Source organism: Leopardus geoffroyi, chromosome A3, assembly GCF_018350155.1.
Source record: "Leopardus geoffroyi isolate Oge1 chromosome A3, O.geoffroyi_Oge1_pat1.0, whole genome shotgun sequence".
Classification (NCBI taxonomy): Eukaryota; Metazoa; Chordata; class Mammalia; order Carnivora; family Felidae; genus Leopardus; species Leopardus geoffroyi.
The window spans coordinates 139,624,166-139,642,335 of NC_059336.1; the positions used below are offsets into that span (position 1 = coordinate 139,624,166).

At 57.8% G+C, this 18,170-nt stretch overlaps 1 protein-coding gene and 1 long non-coding RNA gene across 7 annotated transcripts in view; one reads left to right on the forward strand and one right to left on the reverse strand.

Moving 5' to 3' along the window:
- Positions 1 to 18,170, forward strand: part of PXDN (peroxidasin) — a 76,861-nt gene that overhangs the window by 16,004 nt on the left and 42,687 nt on the right. For 2 of the 5 annotated variants that reach the window (XM_045447891.1, XM_045447893.1), the window contains exon 1: positions 6,767 to 7,011. The exons of 2 other annotated variants lie outside the window; for them this stretch is intronic. In XM_045447891.1, coding sequence (XP_045303847.1) covers positions 6,767 to 7,011 — 245 coding nt within the window. Of the gene's footprint in view, positions 1 to 6,766; positions 7,012 to 12,767; positions 13,020 to 18,170 lie in introns of those variants that run through there. One more of the 5 variants, XM_045447895.1, reaches the window with a different exon arrangement.
- Positions 6,725 to 11,760, reverse strand: LOC123581694. Of its 2 annotated transcripts, none has more exons than XR_006703944.1 (3): positions 11,648 to 11,760; positions 7,762 to 10,886; positions 6,725 to 6,833 (listed from the first exon to the last, which is right to left on the reverse strand). It is a non-coding gene; the product is annotated as an uncharacterized LOC123581694 (long non-coding RNA). The 2 variants fall into 2 exon arrangements; XR_006703943.1 differs by having other exon boundaries at positions 6,760 to 6,836.

Here is an 18,170-nt window from a genome sequence, read left to right on the forward strand (position 1 = left end):
GATGGCTAATTGTGTATTTCAGACTGGGCCACAGTAGACATACGTTTGGTTGAAAGTTACTCTAGACTTTCTTGGGTCAGTAACCTTTGAGTAAAGCGGATTGCCTTCCGTGGTGTGGGTGGGCCTCATCCAATCAGTTGAAGGGCTTAGGAGAAAAAGGCTGGGGTGCCCTGAGCAAAAAGGAATTCTGCCAGCGGAAGGCCTTTGGACTCAGACGGCACCTGTTTCCTGGGTGTCCAGCCTGCTGGCCCACCCTGCAGATGTTGGACTTGAGCTTCCATAATCCCTCCTTAAAATAAACGCCCCCTCGTATATATGTACACACACACACACACACACACGCCTGTTGGGTCTGTTTCTCCAGACAAGCTTGACCAACGCACTGTCCCTGCCGAGTGTCACGTGACCCTGGTTGTCCCGGCCACAGCTGGGTGGGTCTGGTGGGCACCTGACCAAGGACAGTGAGTCTGTATGCTGGCCACTTGCTGATGTTCCGGCCCTGCCCTGACCAAGGACAGACTGCTCTCTGGGGGAACGGGAGCTAGAAAATACTAAGGGATAAACAGCTGGCAGTGGGGACCGACACTGGCAGGCTGTGGCCGTAGAGAGGGTGCAGGGCTGCCGTGAAAGCCCCTTGCACGCCCAGAGCCCTGATGAAGCAGAGACAGGCACCGGGGCACACACCCCTGCACACAGGGGGGAGGGGAGGGGAGGGAAGAGAGGGGACCCAGCGTCCGCTCCTGTGCAGGAGCCCGAGCTATGAAATGAGTTTTTTTTTTTTTTTTTTAATTTTTTTTTTTTTTCCAACGTTTATTTTTTTGGGGGACAGAGAGAGACAGAGCATGAATGGGGGAGGAGCAGAGAGAGAGGGAGACACAGAATCGGAAACAGGCTCCAGGCTCTGAGCCATCAGCCCAGAGCCCGACGCGGGGCTCGAACTCACAGACCGCGAGATCGTGACCTGGCTGAAGTCGGACGCTTAACCGACTGCGCCACCCAGGCGCCCCTGAAATGAGTTTTTAATCCCTTGAGCTCAAAACAGTAGGAACCTGATTACTTTATTTTTTTATTTTTAGTGTTGTATTAACATTTTTTTAATGTTTATTTATTTTTGAGAGACAGAGCATGAGTGGGGGAGGGGCAGAGAGAGAAAGAGACAGAGAATCCAAAGCAGTTCCAGGCTCGGAGCTGTCGGCACAGAGCCCGACGCGGGGCTCGAACCCACAGACCATGAGATCGTGGCCTGAGCCAAGGTCGGACGCTTAACTGACTGAGCCCCCCAGGCGCCCCTAAAACATTTCTCTAAAAAGGAAAGAGAGCCCCATCTTTCAGTTACTTATTATCACGGAAGCAAACCGCTCATTGAGGAAGACGCAGAGAAGACGCTGGCGGCCTTGCTCCCACACTCCTGGGTGTGGAGACCGCTTTCCCTCTGGCACGTCTGTGTGTTTTGTGTTACCGGTTTACTTACTTTCTGTAAGGAGCTTGTCTGCGGCCCCCGTGTGTCGACCTCGCCTGCCCGCCCTCAAGGTGGCCATTTTCAGTGGCAGGATCGTGGTCAGGCCCCCACAGCAGAGAAGCTCACTGTGGTTGCAGGGAGGACAGTGCCCCCTCTGGTGGCAGGTCAGGGTCGCGCCAACGCACACGTGCCTTGAGTGTGCGCGCCTGTGTCCGTGCGTGGTTGCCCCTGGCCGGCCACGGAGCTGCGAAGGGTCTGGGTGAGACCGTGTGCCAGGGACTGGTTTGGGTGTGTGTGGTCTGACCGGGCACAGAGCATGCCCGAATGGGCCCCTCGTGTCGCGTTCTTGCTACGCGGGGGCCGGGGTGCTGGGCCCCTCCTGAGCCCCCTTTGCCCTTTTCACACCGGCCCCTCCCCCTGCTTAGGTGCCTTCTGGTGGCCCGCCCGGCCCCGCCCTCCGCGGTCCTGCCTCTCCCCACCGTCAGAGTGAGGGACAAAGCCACGGGGGCTCAGGGAGGGAGCAGTCCTGGGTGGCCCCGGGAGGTTAGTATAGAGATTGGTGTAGTGGGTTAAATTTTGCCGATGGTGTCGTACTCGGGTACGGTGGGTTAGGACTGGGTCAGCGCAGCAGATTAGAGTCAGTTAACACAGCAGATCAGAGCCGAAGATCATTGTAACCGATTATTGTGGTAGAACGGTAGGTCCGTAACGATTATGTGGGCGGTTGGGATAGCAGGTCAGTGCGGTGTTATTGTTGTGGACTGACACCGGGTCGGTGCGCCAGTCCAGTCCGGGGCACGGTCTGTATGCGGTGGATTAACAGCACAGATCGACACCGTAGATGAGTCGACCGGACCAGGGTTCCAGAGCTCGGATCAGCCAGGGCTGGGCTCTGCGCCTCTCGCTGGAGGCTGGCCGCCGTGCTGGGTCCGGGGCTCTGCGGCTGCCCTGAGGCGTGAGTGGCCTGAGAGGTGTGGCCCTCGGGGGTGACCGGCTTCGTCGGTTCTGACGCGTCCACCTCCCGGGCGGGTGTCGGCACAGTCCGGACCGGCCCCCGTCGGTGCCCTTTGGCTCTGTCCCCAGCGCAGGCTCTGAGAGTCATGGGCTACTTTCTGTCACTCAGGCGGGGACAGCTCGTGGAACCCGACGTTTGTGTTCAGAAGATCGTGGTCTTTTCTCACATCTTTCCTCGTATCGTGGAGCGATTTTCTCTGGTGTTGGGTGTCTCATCGCGTGGGTTTGTGTCCACCACGTGGTGGTCCTGCTGAGAACACAGGGGACAGCCCTGTGCTCACGGGCGGTTTGCTGCTGACACCGACCCCGCAGAGTGGGAGGGGCGTCCTGGTTACCGCGTGCCTGCGCTGGACACGGGCTGTGGTCTTAGGAAGCTTCTCCTGCGCGCAGAAATCACACACGGGCTGTGGTCTTAGGAAGCTTCTCCTAGGCACAGAAATCACACACCCCAGATCCCGCGTCCAGAAGGTCTTATTTTTCTTATCAGTCAGTTGTGTTTTGAGAGCCTTGCTGGTCGGGACACTGACGAGACGTTCGCCGGATCCCGGGCCCACGGGTCACCTGAGCGCCGGCCGGGACGGTCCCCGCAGGCACGGTGGGGGGGGGGGGGTCAGGGGAGTGTCTGCAGGTGCAGCTCTGGGACCGACCGTGTCTGAGGGCTCCTCTCCCCACAGGAAACGAGAGCAACACAACTGAACTGACCATGTATTTAAAGATTATTATTTTTTTTAAATCACATTTTGTTTTGAGGACGAGGACATGGCCTGTTTGGGGGCCGAGAATAGGTGTCTACCACCGTTTAATTCAGCACACATTGGGGTGGCCACTGGTCATTAGCAGGGCCCTGGACCTGACCGTGGGTGTCACAGGTGGGGTCCGCAGGTGGGCTGCGGCTTTGGAGGGCACAGCCTCTCACAGGGGCCGTGACGGATGTGTTCCCCAGTAACTGGAGCCTCCGAGGCCAGACGCCGCGTGAGGACATCACAAAATTCCTTCTGTTCCGGGCAGTTCGAGACGCGCTCACTGGACGGGGACCTGGTTCTTCAACTGGAACCTTAGTGAGGACTGGGTTTTGACGCGTCAGGTGTGGGAAGGACTCCCGCCAGCTGTGGGACCCGGGAGCAGGTCTGTCCGCGGATGTCGGCGCTGCAGCGTGTTTGGGGAGCAGGGCAGTCCCCCAAGAACGTGCAGGCTGGAGGCCGGGGAGCGTGCGTGGGAAACCTCCGATTGGTGGGCAGAGAAAGGCTAGGTCTAGATTGGCAGGGAGCCAAGTTGGGGATGGGTGGTTGTCGTTGACTGTGGGGCCCCAGCGAAGGTTTTCGGTGGGAGAGGCCGTGAGGACGCAGTGCTGCTAGAACCTGCAGGGAAGGAGCTGACCGAGGAGAGGCCTGGATGGTGGGAGGGGAAGGTTTGTTCGGGAGAAAGTCGTCTGATGTCAGCCTCCACATTTAAAATAAATGGACACTGGACACATGAAGAAACACAGCGCTTGCCTTTAGCGCTGATAGCGTGTATCTAGCTGGTAACCTGGATTTTTTTCACAAAGGAGAAATATAGTACTTTTAACGAAATACTTGTTTTTCATTTCATAGTTTTATTTTCATTTCATCCATATATAAAGGCACCTTCAAAAATAACCACAATAATGCATCTAAAAATTAGCAATGATTTCTTAACATCATCTGATATCCTGCCAACGTTTCCCCTTCCCCAGTCTGTGTGTATGTGTGTGTGTGCACACATGGGCTTCATTGTCCCTGGTGTGTGTGTGTGTGTGTGTGTGTGTGTCTCTGTGTGCATAGGCTCCATTGTCCCTGGTGTGTGTGTGTGTGTGTGTGTGTGTGTTCATAGGCTCCATTGTCCCTGGTGTCTGTGTGTGAGCGTGTGTGTGTCTGTGTGTGCACAAGCTCCATTGTCCCTGGTGTATCTGTGTGTCTGTGTGTGTGTGTCTGTGTGCATAGGCTCCATTGTCCCTGGTGTGAGTGTGTGTGTGTGTGTGTGTCTGTGTGTGTTTGGGCTCCATTGTCCCTGGTGTGTGTGGGGGGGGGGGCTCCAGTGTCCCTGGTATATATGTGTGTGTGTGTGTGCGTGTGTGTGCGCGCAGGCTCCAGTGTCCCTGGTGTGAGCGTGTGAGCGTGTGTGTGTCTGTGTGTGTTTGGGCTCCATTGTCCCTGGTGTGTGTGTGTGTGTGTGTGTGTGTGTGTGGGCTCCAGTGTCCCTGGTATATATGTGTGTGTGTGTGTGTGTGTGTGTTTGTGTGTGCGCGGGCTCCATTGTCCTTGGTGTGTGTGTGTGTGTGTGTGTGTGTGTGTGTGTATAGGCTCCATTGTCCCTGGTGTCTGTGTGTCTGTGTGTGTGCGGGCTCCATTGTCCCTGGTGTATCTGTGTGTCTGTGTGTGTGTGTCTGTATGCATAGGCTCCATTGTCCCTGGTGTGAGTGTGTGTGTGTGTGTGTGTGTGTGTGTTTGGGCTCCATTGTCCCTGGTGTGTGTGTGTTGGGGGGGCTCCAGTGTCCCTGGTGTATCTGTGTGTCTGTGTGTGTGTGTCTGTGTGCATAGGCTCCATTGTCCCTGGTGTGAGTGTGTGTGTGTGTGTGTGTGTGTGTGTGTGTGTGTTTGGGCTCCATTGTCCCTGGTGTGTGTGTGTTGGGGGGGCTCCAGTGTCCCTGGTATATATGTGTGTGTGTGTGCGCGTGTGTGTGCGCGCAGGCTCCAGTGTCCCTGGTGTGAGCGTGTGAGCGTGTGTGTGTCTGTGTGTGTTTGGGCTCCATTGTCCCAGGTGTGTGTGTGTGTGTGTGTGTGTGTGTGTGTGTCTGTGTCTGTGTGTGCGCGGGCTCCATTGTCCCTGGTGTGAGTGTGAGTGTGTGAGCGTGTGTGTGTGCTCACGCACGGGCTCCATTGTTGCCGTAAGAGTTACCGGTCACCAGTCGGGAAAAGCTGCTGAGGCCCCTGCATGCGATCGCCCGGGGCCGAAAGCGTTTGCCCAGGTCCACAGGCGCCCCAGAGGAGAACAAAGAGGCCTTGAACAGCGGCGGCTGCTGTGGAATCTGCGCCCGTCAGACTTTCCGTGGCCGCTGGGGATTAAGCGCCGTTCGGTGGAGGGTGAGAATTCCCTGCCGGCGTGCGCCCTTTTCTGTCCCGTCCGCGCCTCAGCTGTCGGGACGCGTGAAGGCCTGCCCACGTGGCCATGTTTCTGGACGTGACTCGGACCGGTTTTAGCATTTATGTTAAAGGGACATCAGTCTGTCCCTGCAAGAGTGCGCCCTCCACAAGTTAAGGTCGGGAGAGGGTGAGTGAGGGCTGTCTGAGCCTGTTCCCGTCGCGCCTGGTCACGCGGCTCTCCGGAGTGTGCCCAGGGAGGACCAGGGTCTCGGACGTGGGGACGGCGTGCGGGGGCCCAGGCCCCTGCTGGGCCGGGTGATTTTAAGCCAGTCGGCTCACCTCTTTGAACCTTTCCACTGACTAAACTGGAGAAGTGCCGTGCCGCGCGGGATGGAGGTAGGCTCTCTTTCGCGGGGTGACCCCACACAACCCCCATTCCAGAAGGTGGCCTGGGCCCCGGCTCTGATCCTCTCTTCCCAGCTGGTTTCCTGCTCTGCTTACCTCATTTCGTGTCCTCCCAGGACGAGCCGGTAATGTTACTGCTTCATTCTGCAGAGTTGTAGACTGAGGATCAGGGAGGTTAAGACATTTGTCCAGGATGGCACAGCAGCAAAATGCAGAGAAGGGATGGTAACTCAGGTGTGTCTGGTGCTTCCTGGGCTGCAGTCCACCTCCTTGCTGTCACACCAGAACACTGACATCTACTCAGAGCAGTGGCCTGGAGACAGCGTGTGTACACGTGTGTATACATGTATATGCGTACATGTGTATGTGTGTGTGCATGCGTGTGCGCACGTGCGAATACGTGTTTATACGTGCACATGTGTATACGGGTGTATGCGTGTGCACGTGTGTATATTATGCACACGTGAGTGTGTATATGTGTGCACATATGTATAGTGCACGCACGCATGCACTGGTTACTTTTGTTTCCCATGGATGAGTCCCAAGAGGCAGGGGATGGGCCCTGTGAGCACCACCGAAGGCTGCTGTGGGGACACCCAGGTCAGAGGTGTCCCAGCGCCCTGTCGGGTGTGTCGTCTGCTCCTGTTTTCCCCCTCAGCCTGCTTGGCTCCCCGGGGTCTGTGGCGTCGCAGAGGACGCCCCGCCATGTACTCAGGCGCTCTTCCCCTTGGAGGAGCCTCGCTTATCCGCACCACTGCGTCCTGTTTTCACAGCAGGAAGGCCACGCATGCGAGTTTTCAGTAGAAGCCGCATGGCTCCCACTTCCCAGGGCCCGAGATCGAGTTGGCATCATCCTGCTGGGAACATGCCCCGTTCAGTTGTGGTTTCCTTGGCCGCCCCTAACGAGAACGACGTCCGCCCGCTGTGTTTGCAGGGACACCCTGGGTTAGTTGGACAGCGCGGACCTCCCGCCTGCCCACGCGGGGCGGACCTCCCGCCCGCCCACGCCGCGCCTCCTGGTTTGCTCAAGAGGTGAGTGTGGGTCCTCTGCCCCTGTCATTATGCAACCGTCCTCGGTTTCACCCCCGCGTGCTGGGCTTTCTGGGTCAGAACAAAACGGCCTTGGGAGAAGTCCGTGGTCCGCAATTCTGGGTTTTTTTTTTGGTCTGGAAAGTAGGGAAAACACTGATTTCATGTTTTAAACACCCGTGGAAGAAGTTTGGGATTTTTCCCAGAGGAACCAGTGTGTGAACTCGTACATTTGTTTCGTTCATTTGTAGGGCAGAGGGAAGGCTTTGCCGGATCGGCTGCCTCTGCGTGTGGCCTGCGAAACAGCAGTCCGGCCACAAAGCCTGGGGAGGAGTTACCTAGGGCAGAGCCGGAAACAAAGGGTGCCGGGGCTGCGCCAGGCTCCCTTCGCTGCACCGGGTGTGGACCCTGGGCCTAGGGCCCAGGGCCGGAAGGAGCTCCCGCCTGCTTCTGTCTGGCCCGCGAGCTCAGTGTTTTACACTTTTAAGTGGTTGAGAAAAATCTGAACGAGAGCGTTTCCTGACGCCACAGTTGCGGGGTTCCGAACCCTGTGCTAGGAGCCGGGGATCTCTAGCAGGCATCCCTGGGGCCCCAGTACCGTCTGTGGCCGCATGCTGCGGTGACCCGGGCAGGGTCTCCCCGCTCTGCGTGGGGGGCTGTGGGCCCAGGTGGGGGTTCCTACAGGGCCTTCCCGGGGGTCCTGGCACAGGGCTCACTGGAGGGCCAGCAGAGGGGATGCTTAGGTCACAGTACATGAGGAGCTGGGGCAGCACGAGGCTGTCAAGAATGTGTGCGAAGGTTCTCGGCATCCTTGCCGCAGACGGCTGGGGCCGGGAAGTCGCGGACGCTGTCTGCGGGCTATTGGCAAAGCCCAGTCCAGAATCCCCAGGGCTTGTCGAGAATGGATGACGGTTTCAGGGTGATGGATCCTTTGCTCTCGCTGGCCACCCACACAGGTCAGCACACGGGTGTCCACTTTCCCCTGGGCAGGCTGAGCCAACGCCTGCCTTCCTGAGCCGGACACGAACGCGGGGTCTCAGTGTGAGGACATGACCGGGAGACCGGAAGCGGCAGCATGGGCCGTCGGTGCCCAGAACATGGCTCTGTCCTGCGCCCCTTCCCGCAGGTGTCTGTGCACCTGAAAGGAAAAGAGAAAACCTTTCCTGCCAACACTCCTTCCTTCCGACCTGTCTATCTGCCTGTTTTCTGGGGGCAGCGGCTCTGGGTGCAGCTGGGGTCACTGTCCTGGCTTGTGCCTGAGGACCTGTGACGGGAAGGAGGGGCTGGTCCTGGACCCCTTCCTTCCCCCCACTGTCCCTCCCTCCGGGTCTCGTGTTGTGCTGTTTAGTGGGGTTCGTGGAACCTCTGACCTGATCCTGGACAGTAGGTGTCTCCCTGCCTTCCCTGCGGTTTGCCTGTAAAGACTTAGACCTGGCAAATGAGGCTTACAACGTCATGATTATTTAAATATCTCACGGTACAAATCCAAGCCATAGGGCCACCTTCTCTGCGAAGGAAATAATGTCATTAAATCCCAGAGAAATCTAATATTTAAGCGTCATCGCTGCCTGTATAATGTTACTAATAAAATAACCTCCTGACACCTAAAACCAGCTTGGAAAGTATGTATGTTTGTCTTTGGAATGGGTCAATACCCTGATTTATTTTCAGAAAGTCGGTTTTCATTTAAAGTTTTCTGTATTGTGCTTTGAACTACTCTCAGTTTTTGTTTTGAATTGTACGTTGGAGAAAAACATATTTTGCTTTCCTCTCTGTTATCATATACGTTATTACGTATTTTTGCCAACCAGACTTTTAAGGAATGGGCCGGAAGGTCACCCAAGAGTTGGCCTGGGTGGGCGTCCTGCCTCCAGGAGGTCCTGAGGGGTTGGGGCAGCCTTCTGGCCCTGCCCCGGCTGCCCCTCCTCGACACTGGGCTCCGCGGGACGCTGACACGTCGAGGCCCCCGAGGAAGGGGATGCGGCCTTGCGAGACCCTGGTTCTCCACCTCCCCGTAGTGGGACCCAGCTCTGCAAAAAGGAAGGTTCCTCAGTCTGGAGGCCGCCCACCCCGGGCAGGGCCCTTGCGAGTTCTTCCTGTGGCTGCCCCTCTGTCCTCCCTGCTGTCTGCCTCTCTGTCCCGCCTGCTGGGTAGAGTCCCGACTGCCCCTCTGTCCTGCCTGCTGTCTGTCCCTCTGTCCCGCCTGCTGGGTAGAGCCCCTGCCCACCCTGCACCTGTGAGCCAGGAGAGGCGGTCCTGGCTGCTTGGTGCCATATCAGGAGGCAGAGACGGCAAAGAACAGAACGTTTGACAAATTGCACCCCAGCGCCCACGTGCCTCCGCCGTCTGAACGGCCTTCTCCGGGGAATGTGCGATCCTGGATGTGTGGCCGCCGAGCTCACAGGCGGCTCCGTGGGAAACAGAGCCCTCGGGGCCACAGAGCCGCCTGGCGTTGGCTTCTTGTCAAATCACCCATTTCTCCTGTGGGCTCGCGGGAGAGGTGAGCCAGGTCATGTGAGCAAGGAGCTCGCGGTCTGCCCGTCCCCATCTCTCTGGGACTGCCCACCTGGCAGGGGTGCGGGCACGGTCCTTTCATGTTGTACCTGCAGGCTCCTGGGCCGAGACGTGGCCTGGGGCGTCACCTGAGGACATGGTCCCCTGGGTGCCGCCTGTGACGGGTGCCAGCCCGCAGGTCGCCGTGTCACAGGTCAGCAGCAGTGTTAACACAATGTCATAGTAACAACGTGCAAGACCGTCTTTTACCGTTTTACGGAACCGTCAGTCCACGGTAGGGTGGGAAGAAAGGGCAGAGCCAGCGAGCTGGCCCCTCCCGAGGGTGGCTGAGCCCGTGAGCGCGCTCCTCTGGGCGTGGCTGGCCGTGGGCCACCTCATGCAGGCCGTGGAGGAGCAGAGCCCATCAGCCACGGCTCACAGGTCTCCTGTGATGGCTCCTGTCTTGAAAGCAATGTGGTTGTCACCACTGACACGGCTGAGAGCTGTGTCCCAGGCTGTGGTGGGCAAACGCGTCCAGCCACGCTGGCGTTCCGGAAGGATGCGCCTGCGTCAGCACAGCCTGCCCTGTCCTGTGTCCACGAGCCCTGTGTAGGTGGAGGCATCGTGTCCGGGACCCCGTGTGGCAGCTGGCCGCAGCCGGTCCTGCCTGTCGGGTGCGGGTGCCGGTCCTAGCTGTCCCTCAGGCAGAGATGCTGGGTCCCCACGTGGGGCCATGCCCGTGGCCGGGTGGCCAGGCCTTGGACCCAGGCTCCTTGGCTTTTCCTCACCCGGCACCGGTGTTTCTTTGCTGACCCGCGATTTTCCCGTTTGTAACTTCAGTAACTTGGCTGAAGGAGGGAGTGGGCGCCTATCACACATGCAGACAGCGCGTGCTCACGGGCTTAGCAAATCCTTGAACGCACACCAGGGTCAGAGAGACCTCTGGAGGCGGGAAGCATGAGCCAAAATAAACAGGATGAAGTTTGTGTAACTTCTGGCTGTGAGTCATGCTTCAGAATCCTGCCGGTGGCTCCCAGTGAGGGAGAGGGGACAGACACACGGAGTCTGTCCCTGAGCCTCCTTTTGGGATGCTGTTCACTTACACTTAGGAGCCTGACACGTGAGAGGATCTGTGTGAGAAATTTTGCCTTCGTCTCATGTCAGTAAAGTCTCATTTCTCCCGGACGGTTGGCTAAGGGACTTTTTGGGGCTCGGGAATGCTGTGCCAGATCTGACCTTGGCTTTGCTTGCCTTCGGGGTGTTTAGAGCCAGGCCCGCCTCTGACCTCCGGCCTCTGCTCCTGAGCCTGGTTCTTTCTCTGCCTTTCTCCCCTCTTCCCTGCGACCTCAGGCACGTTCGTGGCTTGTGTTTTGTGTACTTTCATGCTGTGAGAAAGGAAGATTAGGGTGGGAACAAACAAAAAACGAGTTTGTCATTGTGTGTAAACGTTCCGTGACTTCCAGCCGTGACTCCTGTTTTTTCAAATCTACGCTGTAAATACCGAATTGAGTTAATTTTTTTTTTTTTCAAAGTCAGCTGCAGAAGCAGTGCCAACTGCTTGCCCTCCTGTCCCCTGGTGTCCCGTCCTGTTCGGGACATGCAGTTGCCATCGGCAGTTCTGTCTCCAGGCTAATGCCGTTCAGCCCTCTCTCCACCCCGTGCCCGAGGTGTTCTCAGACGTCCCTGTGATCCTGCCTTCTTTCCACTCCAAACCCGCCTCGTCTCCACTTCAGGAGAAGCCAGAGCCCCACTCCTGGCCTCCTGGAGCCCGGCCCGAGGCAGCACGGCGTCACGTTGGGAGCACGGTCCGTGCCCAGGTCTCTCTCTCAGCAGGTCACAGGCTAGTCCGTGACGCCAGGCAGCTGTGGTGGAAGTGACCAGCCCTTAGCAGGTGCGCAGGGACATCAGCTGTCAGCCCACGTCCCAGCAGAACCGCCTGTGGGAGTCTGGTTCACAAACACCTTTGCAAGAATCCGGGACGATCCTTGCAACGGCGTGCTTACCGCGTGCATGCGTGGGGCCAGCTCGGACGTCCCCCTGAATCTGCCCTCTCGGTCAGCAAACCACGGAGTGTGCCCGCCCCCCCCCCCCAAGACCAAGCCCTCCCAGGGCGAGCCCGACTCCCCAGCCTTGCTGGAGCTCTGACCTGCTGCTCCACGTGCGCGGCCCCTGTCCCGTAGACCCCGTGCACCGCGTATGGTGCAAGCGTCCTAGCTCGCGGCCTCTCAGGCCTGCCTCCCTCGGCAGGGTGATTGTCAGTGTGGCCTCAGCGCCCCAGTGTTGGCATCACCAGGGGAATTTATAGGCGGTCAGTTCTGATGGGCAAACACTAGCCAAGGGCCAGCTCGCTCCCGGTCAGAGAGCAGGGTGCACTCGCTAATGACCTGGGGACCCTAACAAAGCATATTGGGAAACATGGTGGCCTGGAGAGGAGATTCTGGCCAAGTGGGGCCCGGGCAGTATGGGGCACCCTGGGCCGTGCCTCCTAACTTGGTGTCAGGAAGGACCAGCTGTGATTCGGACAGCAGCCGTCCATGCATCCCACGAACACTGTGGGAACCCCAGAGAGCTGGTCACCGGAGCAGACAACAATAATACAGGGACAGTCAGTGGAGGGGCGCCTGTGGGCGTGACCCCGTAGGCCTGATGGGGCGGGCGGTCAGGCTCCTGACCCTGACAGCCAGGCACGTCCCGGCCACGCTGAGCTGCCATCATGAGGGACGGCCTTGGGGACTGGAGTGTGCGGCCCGTGGAGGCCAAGGGGGACCGGAGGCTGGAGCGGGCTGGGGGAGGGTGGTGTCCTCCAGGAGGACAGCCCGGAGGACGCTTGTGCTCTCAGAAGGGCACAGTGGGTCCTCATCTGCAGCCCTGATTGGCCCCGAGCTGTGTGGTGCCTGCGTGGTGGGCATTTCAAAGCTGTTTCAGCACATTTGTCGTTCAGGACCTCGTTAATAAAGGTGCCTTTCCGAGCTGCCCTTTGTAGTTACGCAGCGCGAACATCCCTGGGCAGGTGGTCTTGGCTTTGCCGGCACGAAGCCCGGGGCAAGTTCTCAACTCCGTGTGCGCCTCTGCACGCTCACAACACCTGTCCTCACGGTGCTGCAGGAACCGCTAACGGGGCGTGCGCTCCTGCGGGTGCTGTCTGGTCCCGGAGGCCAGGTCCGCTTTCCTGAGCCAGTGGGATGCCCACGCAGGAGAGGGCGCGCTGTGTGCCCGGGGTTCTGCAGCAGGGATGGGGGCAGGCACGTGGGCCGGAGGCGTCAGGAGGGACAGACGGCCTGGTGGTGCATCGGAGGCAGGAAGTGAAGGAGATGTGGTGGTCAGCTTCTGGCTCACCTGTCCAGGGGGTGGAGTGTCAGTCAGACTGCTGGAATTGGAGAGGAACCGCGATTTATGGGGGAAGAAAACGTGCTTTTCTTGAGAACAAGTGAAGTCCACGGTGCCTTGGGGAGTGCGTGGGAGATCCACAGTTCCCTGTGCCCGCAGGCAGGGACGTTCGCACCAAGGCGGGGCCGTAAGTAAGTGTCTTATCACCAGGTCATTTACAGGCGTTCTTTTTTAAAGCAGTCTTGGGAAGACAGAGTAGGCTGTGAGGTGCTCTGATATTTTTAAAGTAAAATGTTAGATTTCTGGGGGGCCTGGGTGGCCCAGTCCGTTAAGCTCCTGACTCTTGATCTCGGCTTAGGTCATGATCTTGTGGTTCATGGGATGGAACCCTGCATCTGGCTGTATGCCGACACACGGAGCCTGCTCTCTCTCTCCCGCTCTCGCTCTCTCTGTATGTCTTCCCGTTCTCTAAATAAATAAACTTAAAAGAAAAGCAGTGCTAGATTCCGGAAACAATAGCTGTGTCGGGTTGGTCGGGGTCACTGTCCACTCAATCCAGATGCCGGCCCCTCCCCTCCCTGGGGACGCAGGAGGCAGCAGTGGGCGGGTCCCACGGCTCCTTGCAGCAGCGGGCCGGTTTCCCGGGGGCACACTGCCCATCTCAGGGAGAGAGTCCAGCACTTCGAGTTCTGAGTAGAATTGGGGGTGCAGCTAGACCCACGATGGCTCGACACAGTTTTCCGACTCATGATCGTGCCAAAGCTGTACGCACTCGGGAGAAACCGTACTTGGGATTTGGATTTTGGCCTTTCCCCAGGCTGGCGGTACTGGGCAGGATCCCCTCTGATGCGGGACAGGGGTCCGCAGCGGATAGCCCTGCCCCCACACGGCCACCTGTGTGTCACTTGCAGGACGGTGCTCAGTAGATCACAGGAGCTGTTCAGCACTCTGTTCTGGGATGTGCTGCGTGTGAGGTGGTTTTGCTCAGCTGTAGGTTCACGGAGCATCTGAGCCGGTTGGGGTGGGCTGGGCGTAGGCTCTGGGGTAGGCTCCGTGTGCCGTGCCTTCTGGGTGCTCAGTTTCTGATTTCTGGTTTTTTCTGCTGGGCTTTGCTTCATCAGTAGTTTGCAGTAATGGAAACATTAAAACAAATCACCTAGCCCTTGGCACTTGTGAACTTAGACTTGGTTAGCCTTTTTCCTATAAAGTGTAAATGGACTTCTGGTTTTGAGGGTCTGGCTCACAAAATTGCACTGATTTCCAGGGCTGTTCCAGGCCCTTCTGCCACCGAGGGGGCTTCTGCGGCCCTGCACTTCCCCGAGGAGGCCAGAGGGGGCAGCACTTTGCATTACTTTTGAGGAGCTCCTGAATGCGGGTGCCGTGGGGCGGGGGCATCCTGTGAACCCCTCCACCTTCTCAGAGGGGGGTGGGAGCGTTGGCGGCACAGATCGGAACCCTGAGCGGATTCGGAGTTCACCCCTAGCCCTGCTGCTGGCGACTGAGCGACTTGGGGCACCTTGCCAGACCTTCCTGCCTCTGAATCTTTGTTTGCCAAATGCAGGGATTTCTTCTAACCTGTCGCGAATTCTCCTCCTTCCTAAAACCACCCACCATTCCCGGGCCCTAACTTGTCTGTGGCAGACGCGGTGGACGTGGACTGTGGTGCTGTCCATGATCTTGCCCCGAACTCCTAGTTTCTAGGAGCCCGTGAGAGGCTCCCTTGCATCACCCTGAGACTCTCTACCATGGGGACTGCTTAATTTAGAGACTGGCGCCTAATGAGTACTTAGCGCGTTCAGCGGATGAGTCTGGGAAATCTGTCAGAACCGTGGGTGATGGTCTCCGTGGACGTCTACAAAGGGCTTTACGGTCTTGGGAGCACTTTCCACAGACATGGTCTCCTGCCGTCCTTGATCGTGTGCCGAGTGGCGTTTAATTTTTAAGGTTTAGGACTTTTGCTTCCTGTTAGGATTATTTGTGGAAGTACTTAACAATGATTGTAAAAATAGTAATTCTACTTGTAAAATAACTGAGCTATAGCTAAGTGTGCAGTGTAGGGCAGGAGTGACCTTCCATGGTCCTATTCTGTGGGGTTAGACATTTTGTCTCCTTGGGCATGTGTAGACATTATTTCAAGTTAAAAAATGGGGGGGGGGGTCATTTAGTATACACTTGGCTCTAACTACTTTTTTTTTTTTTTTTAATTTTTTTTTTTCAACGTTTATTTATTTTTGGGACAGAGAGAGACAGAGCATGAACGGGGGAGGGGCAGAGAGAGAGGGAGACACAGAATCGGAAACAGGCTCCAGGCTCCGAGCCATCAGCCCAGAGCCCGACGCGGGGCTCGAACTCACGGACCGCGAGATCGTGACCTGGCTGAAGTCGGGCGCTTAACCGACTGCGCCACCCAGGCGCCCCGGCCTCGGGGGATTATAAAAACTCAGAATTACCAGGCTCCACCCCAGAGTTTCTGATTCTGTAGATTTGGGGTGGGGCCCAGAATTGGCTGTTCCGGCAAGTTCCCAGGAGATGCTGCTGATCAGGGGACCCCCCTGAGAACAATGCTTAAGAGAATCCTCACCGTTCCTAATTAATAAGTCCCTCCTGAGACTTCCTACAGAGTGGGAATCGATTCAGGTGAAACACAGCCTCTGATTTGCAGTTATGACTTTGGATTTGGGGTTCGTATTTGAAGCCCATGGCATCTTGGTTCCCTGCACCCGTCTCTCCGGGCTGGGGCTGCACGGCCTCTGACCGTCCCTCCTCCTGCCGCTCGGAGGCTGACCGAGAGTCTCTGTGCGTCATGTGCGAGGGTACACTGTCCTCTCTCCGTCACACTGTGCGCTTTCTGGTGTCCTGCCCGCAAGCTCGCCCCGTTTTCTGCCGTATTCAGGATGTCATTAAGTCTGCAAGGACTTCCCATTTTAGCAGTTACGACTTCCAGTTCCAGAATCTCAGTTTAGTTCCTTTTATTGTTTTTATGCCTCTGCTCCTGTTGGGGGGGCCTCTCTGTGCCCTCTCCCTGGCTGCATGGGCATGTGGTTTTTCTCCAGCCGTCTGCTGGGAGCACAGGTGGCTGGCCTGACTGCCGGAAAATGGGCTGTGCAATAAGATGTGGTCACATGTGTAAGTTTAAATGTTCTAGCAGTTTCATTAAAAATTAGAAACGGGCACCTGGGTGGCTCAGTCGGTTGAGCGTCCGACTTTGGCTCAGGCCATGGCCTCTCAGTCCGTGAGTTTGAGCCCCGCGTCAGGCTCTGTGCTGACAACTCAGAGCCTGGAGCCTGCTTCAGATTCTGTGTCTCCCTCTCCGCCCCTCCCCTGCTCATGCTCTGTCTCTCAAAAATAAAGAAATGTTGAAAAAAATTAAAAAAAAATTAGAAACCGGGTAATTTTACTGAGTTTATTAACTATAACAAACATGTTCATGTTTTAACATGTAATCAGTGTGCACTGATCTCCACTTCCCCCGGAGTCCTCTAGATCTGGTTCGGACCTAGGCCTCTGTTAGGACCGGCCATGCTCGGGCACTCAGAGCCGGGTGCGCGGCGGCGGCTGTGTGGGGGCCCCTCTGTCCGTCCATCCGGCCGAGGCTCCTGGTACCGGCCTCACACCTGCCGGCGGGTGTCATGTGGGGCTCCCTCCCCCCAACCTGAGCGGGCGGGCGTCACCGTGTCGTGAGGGTGTCCAGTCCTGGGTCCCTGAGCGGTTTGCCCCCAGTGATTGTCCGCCCTGCTCTGCCGTCGTAGGGGAGCCGGCCTCAAAAGCTGCATGGCTCTGGCCCCTGTCCTTCTGCCAACCTGAGGGCCGGCTTCGTGGTCTGCGGCCGTCCCCACCGGTTCGCCGCAGTGTTTGCCCATGGCAGTCCCCGTTCCGGGGGGACCTGTTCCCCGTGTTGCTCCAGGGTCATCTGTCCGAACCCTGTGAAACCCTGCCTTTGCTCTGTGCCAGGAGGGAGCTTCCAATCACCCGTGTTTACACTAAACGGTAACCAGCCAGGTGTCCTCATTAACCACGGCCCCACATTTCACTGGGATGTGGAGGGGAGTCAGGGAAGTCGGCCCCAGAGACGCCCCCGGCCCCCGTTCCCTCCCTGCCCTCCCCGCAGGGCCTGGCCTCAGTGTCCTTGCGCCTGAACCACTTGCAGTGTTCTGAATGTGGATGTAGGTGAATTCTTGCCGTATTTCAAAGCAACAGGTCAGCTCAGGGCCAGCCGCGTTCCCCGGAGAGCACGCGGGCCGACACCGGGATCCGGAGAGCACACGGGGTGGTGGTCAGGCTGGCGGCTCAGGGCCGTGGCGACCAGCACCGGGGCCTCCCCTTCTCGAGAACCCGCCCAGAGCGAGGAAGCAGGTGCCCCACTGTTCGCTCCTAAGCGCTCAGATTTCATTTTAGCCACTTACATACTTCCTGAGAAGTTTTTTATTGCAGCATGAACCAGAACCCATTCCGTAAGTCATTACAACTATTGAATTGGCCCCAAATACCCGATTCCTGAAAAGTCCATGAACGTGAGAACTCCGTACGCGTCCTGAGAGGAGCATCATTCCTGAATCGGACCACGTGCTGCCCAGGAGCCCCGTGTCTGTTTCCTGGGGCGGCCTGCACAGACGGAGCTCAGACGGGAAACACATGTTCCCAGCCGGAGGCGCCTTTCCACGACCAAGGGTCGCGCTCCTTCCGGGGCGGTCCACTCTGTGTCCCCGCTGCCGGCTCGTGGTGGACCTGGGTGATGGTTGACTTGTGGCAGGATGACGGCCGTCTTCACACGGCGCTGTCCCCGTCGTCCAGATTTCCCTCTTTGAGGACGTGAGTCATGCTGGGGTGGGGCCACCCTCATCGCCTCTGTAAAGACCCTGTTTCCCAATAAGGTCAGTTCCACGGCCCCGGAGTCAGACCTCAAGGTGCTAATGGCAGGGCCCCAACTCCTCCCGTGATAATCCAGCAGCACCGAGTCACAAGGGGTTGGGCCTGTGCCCAAGGAATCTTGATTTTTCTGACTCTTTGAGGAGGAAAGTCGTGTTTCATTTGCTTCTCAGTGACTTTCATTCACGTTAAATTTATAGGTTTTAATTGGGGCTGGGAAGGGGTAAAAATGGACCCTGCTGCGTGCCTTTTGCCCCTGAGCTCATGGCCCCGGGCCGAGCGCCTCCCCGGGTCCACGGAGCACACGCTCCACCAGCTGCCCGGCGCCTCCCCCACTGGGCCACCGGCAACAGACAGCTCCAGCCCTGGGCGCCACGGTCCTGCCCTCTGGTCTCACCTGGGCTGCCCAGGTCATCCCTCAGTCCCTGAAGAGTCAGTAACTGCTCTCCCAACACACATCTGAGCGTTGAGAAGAC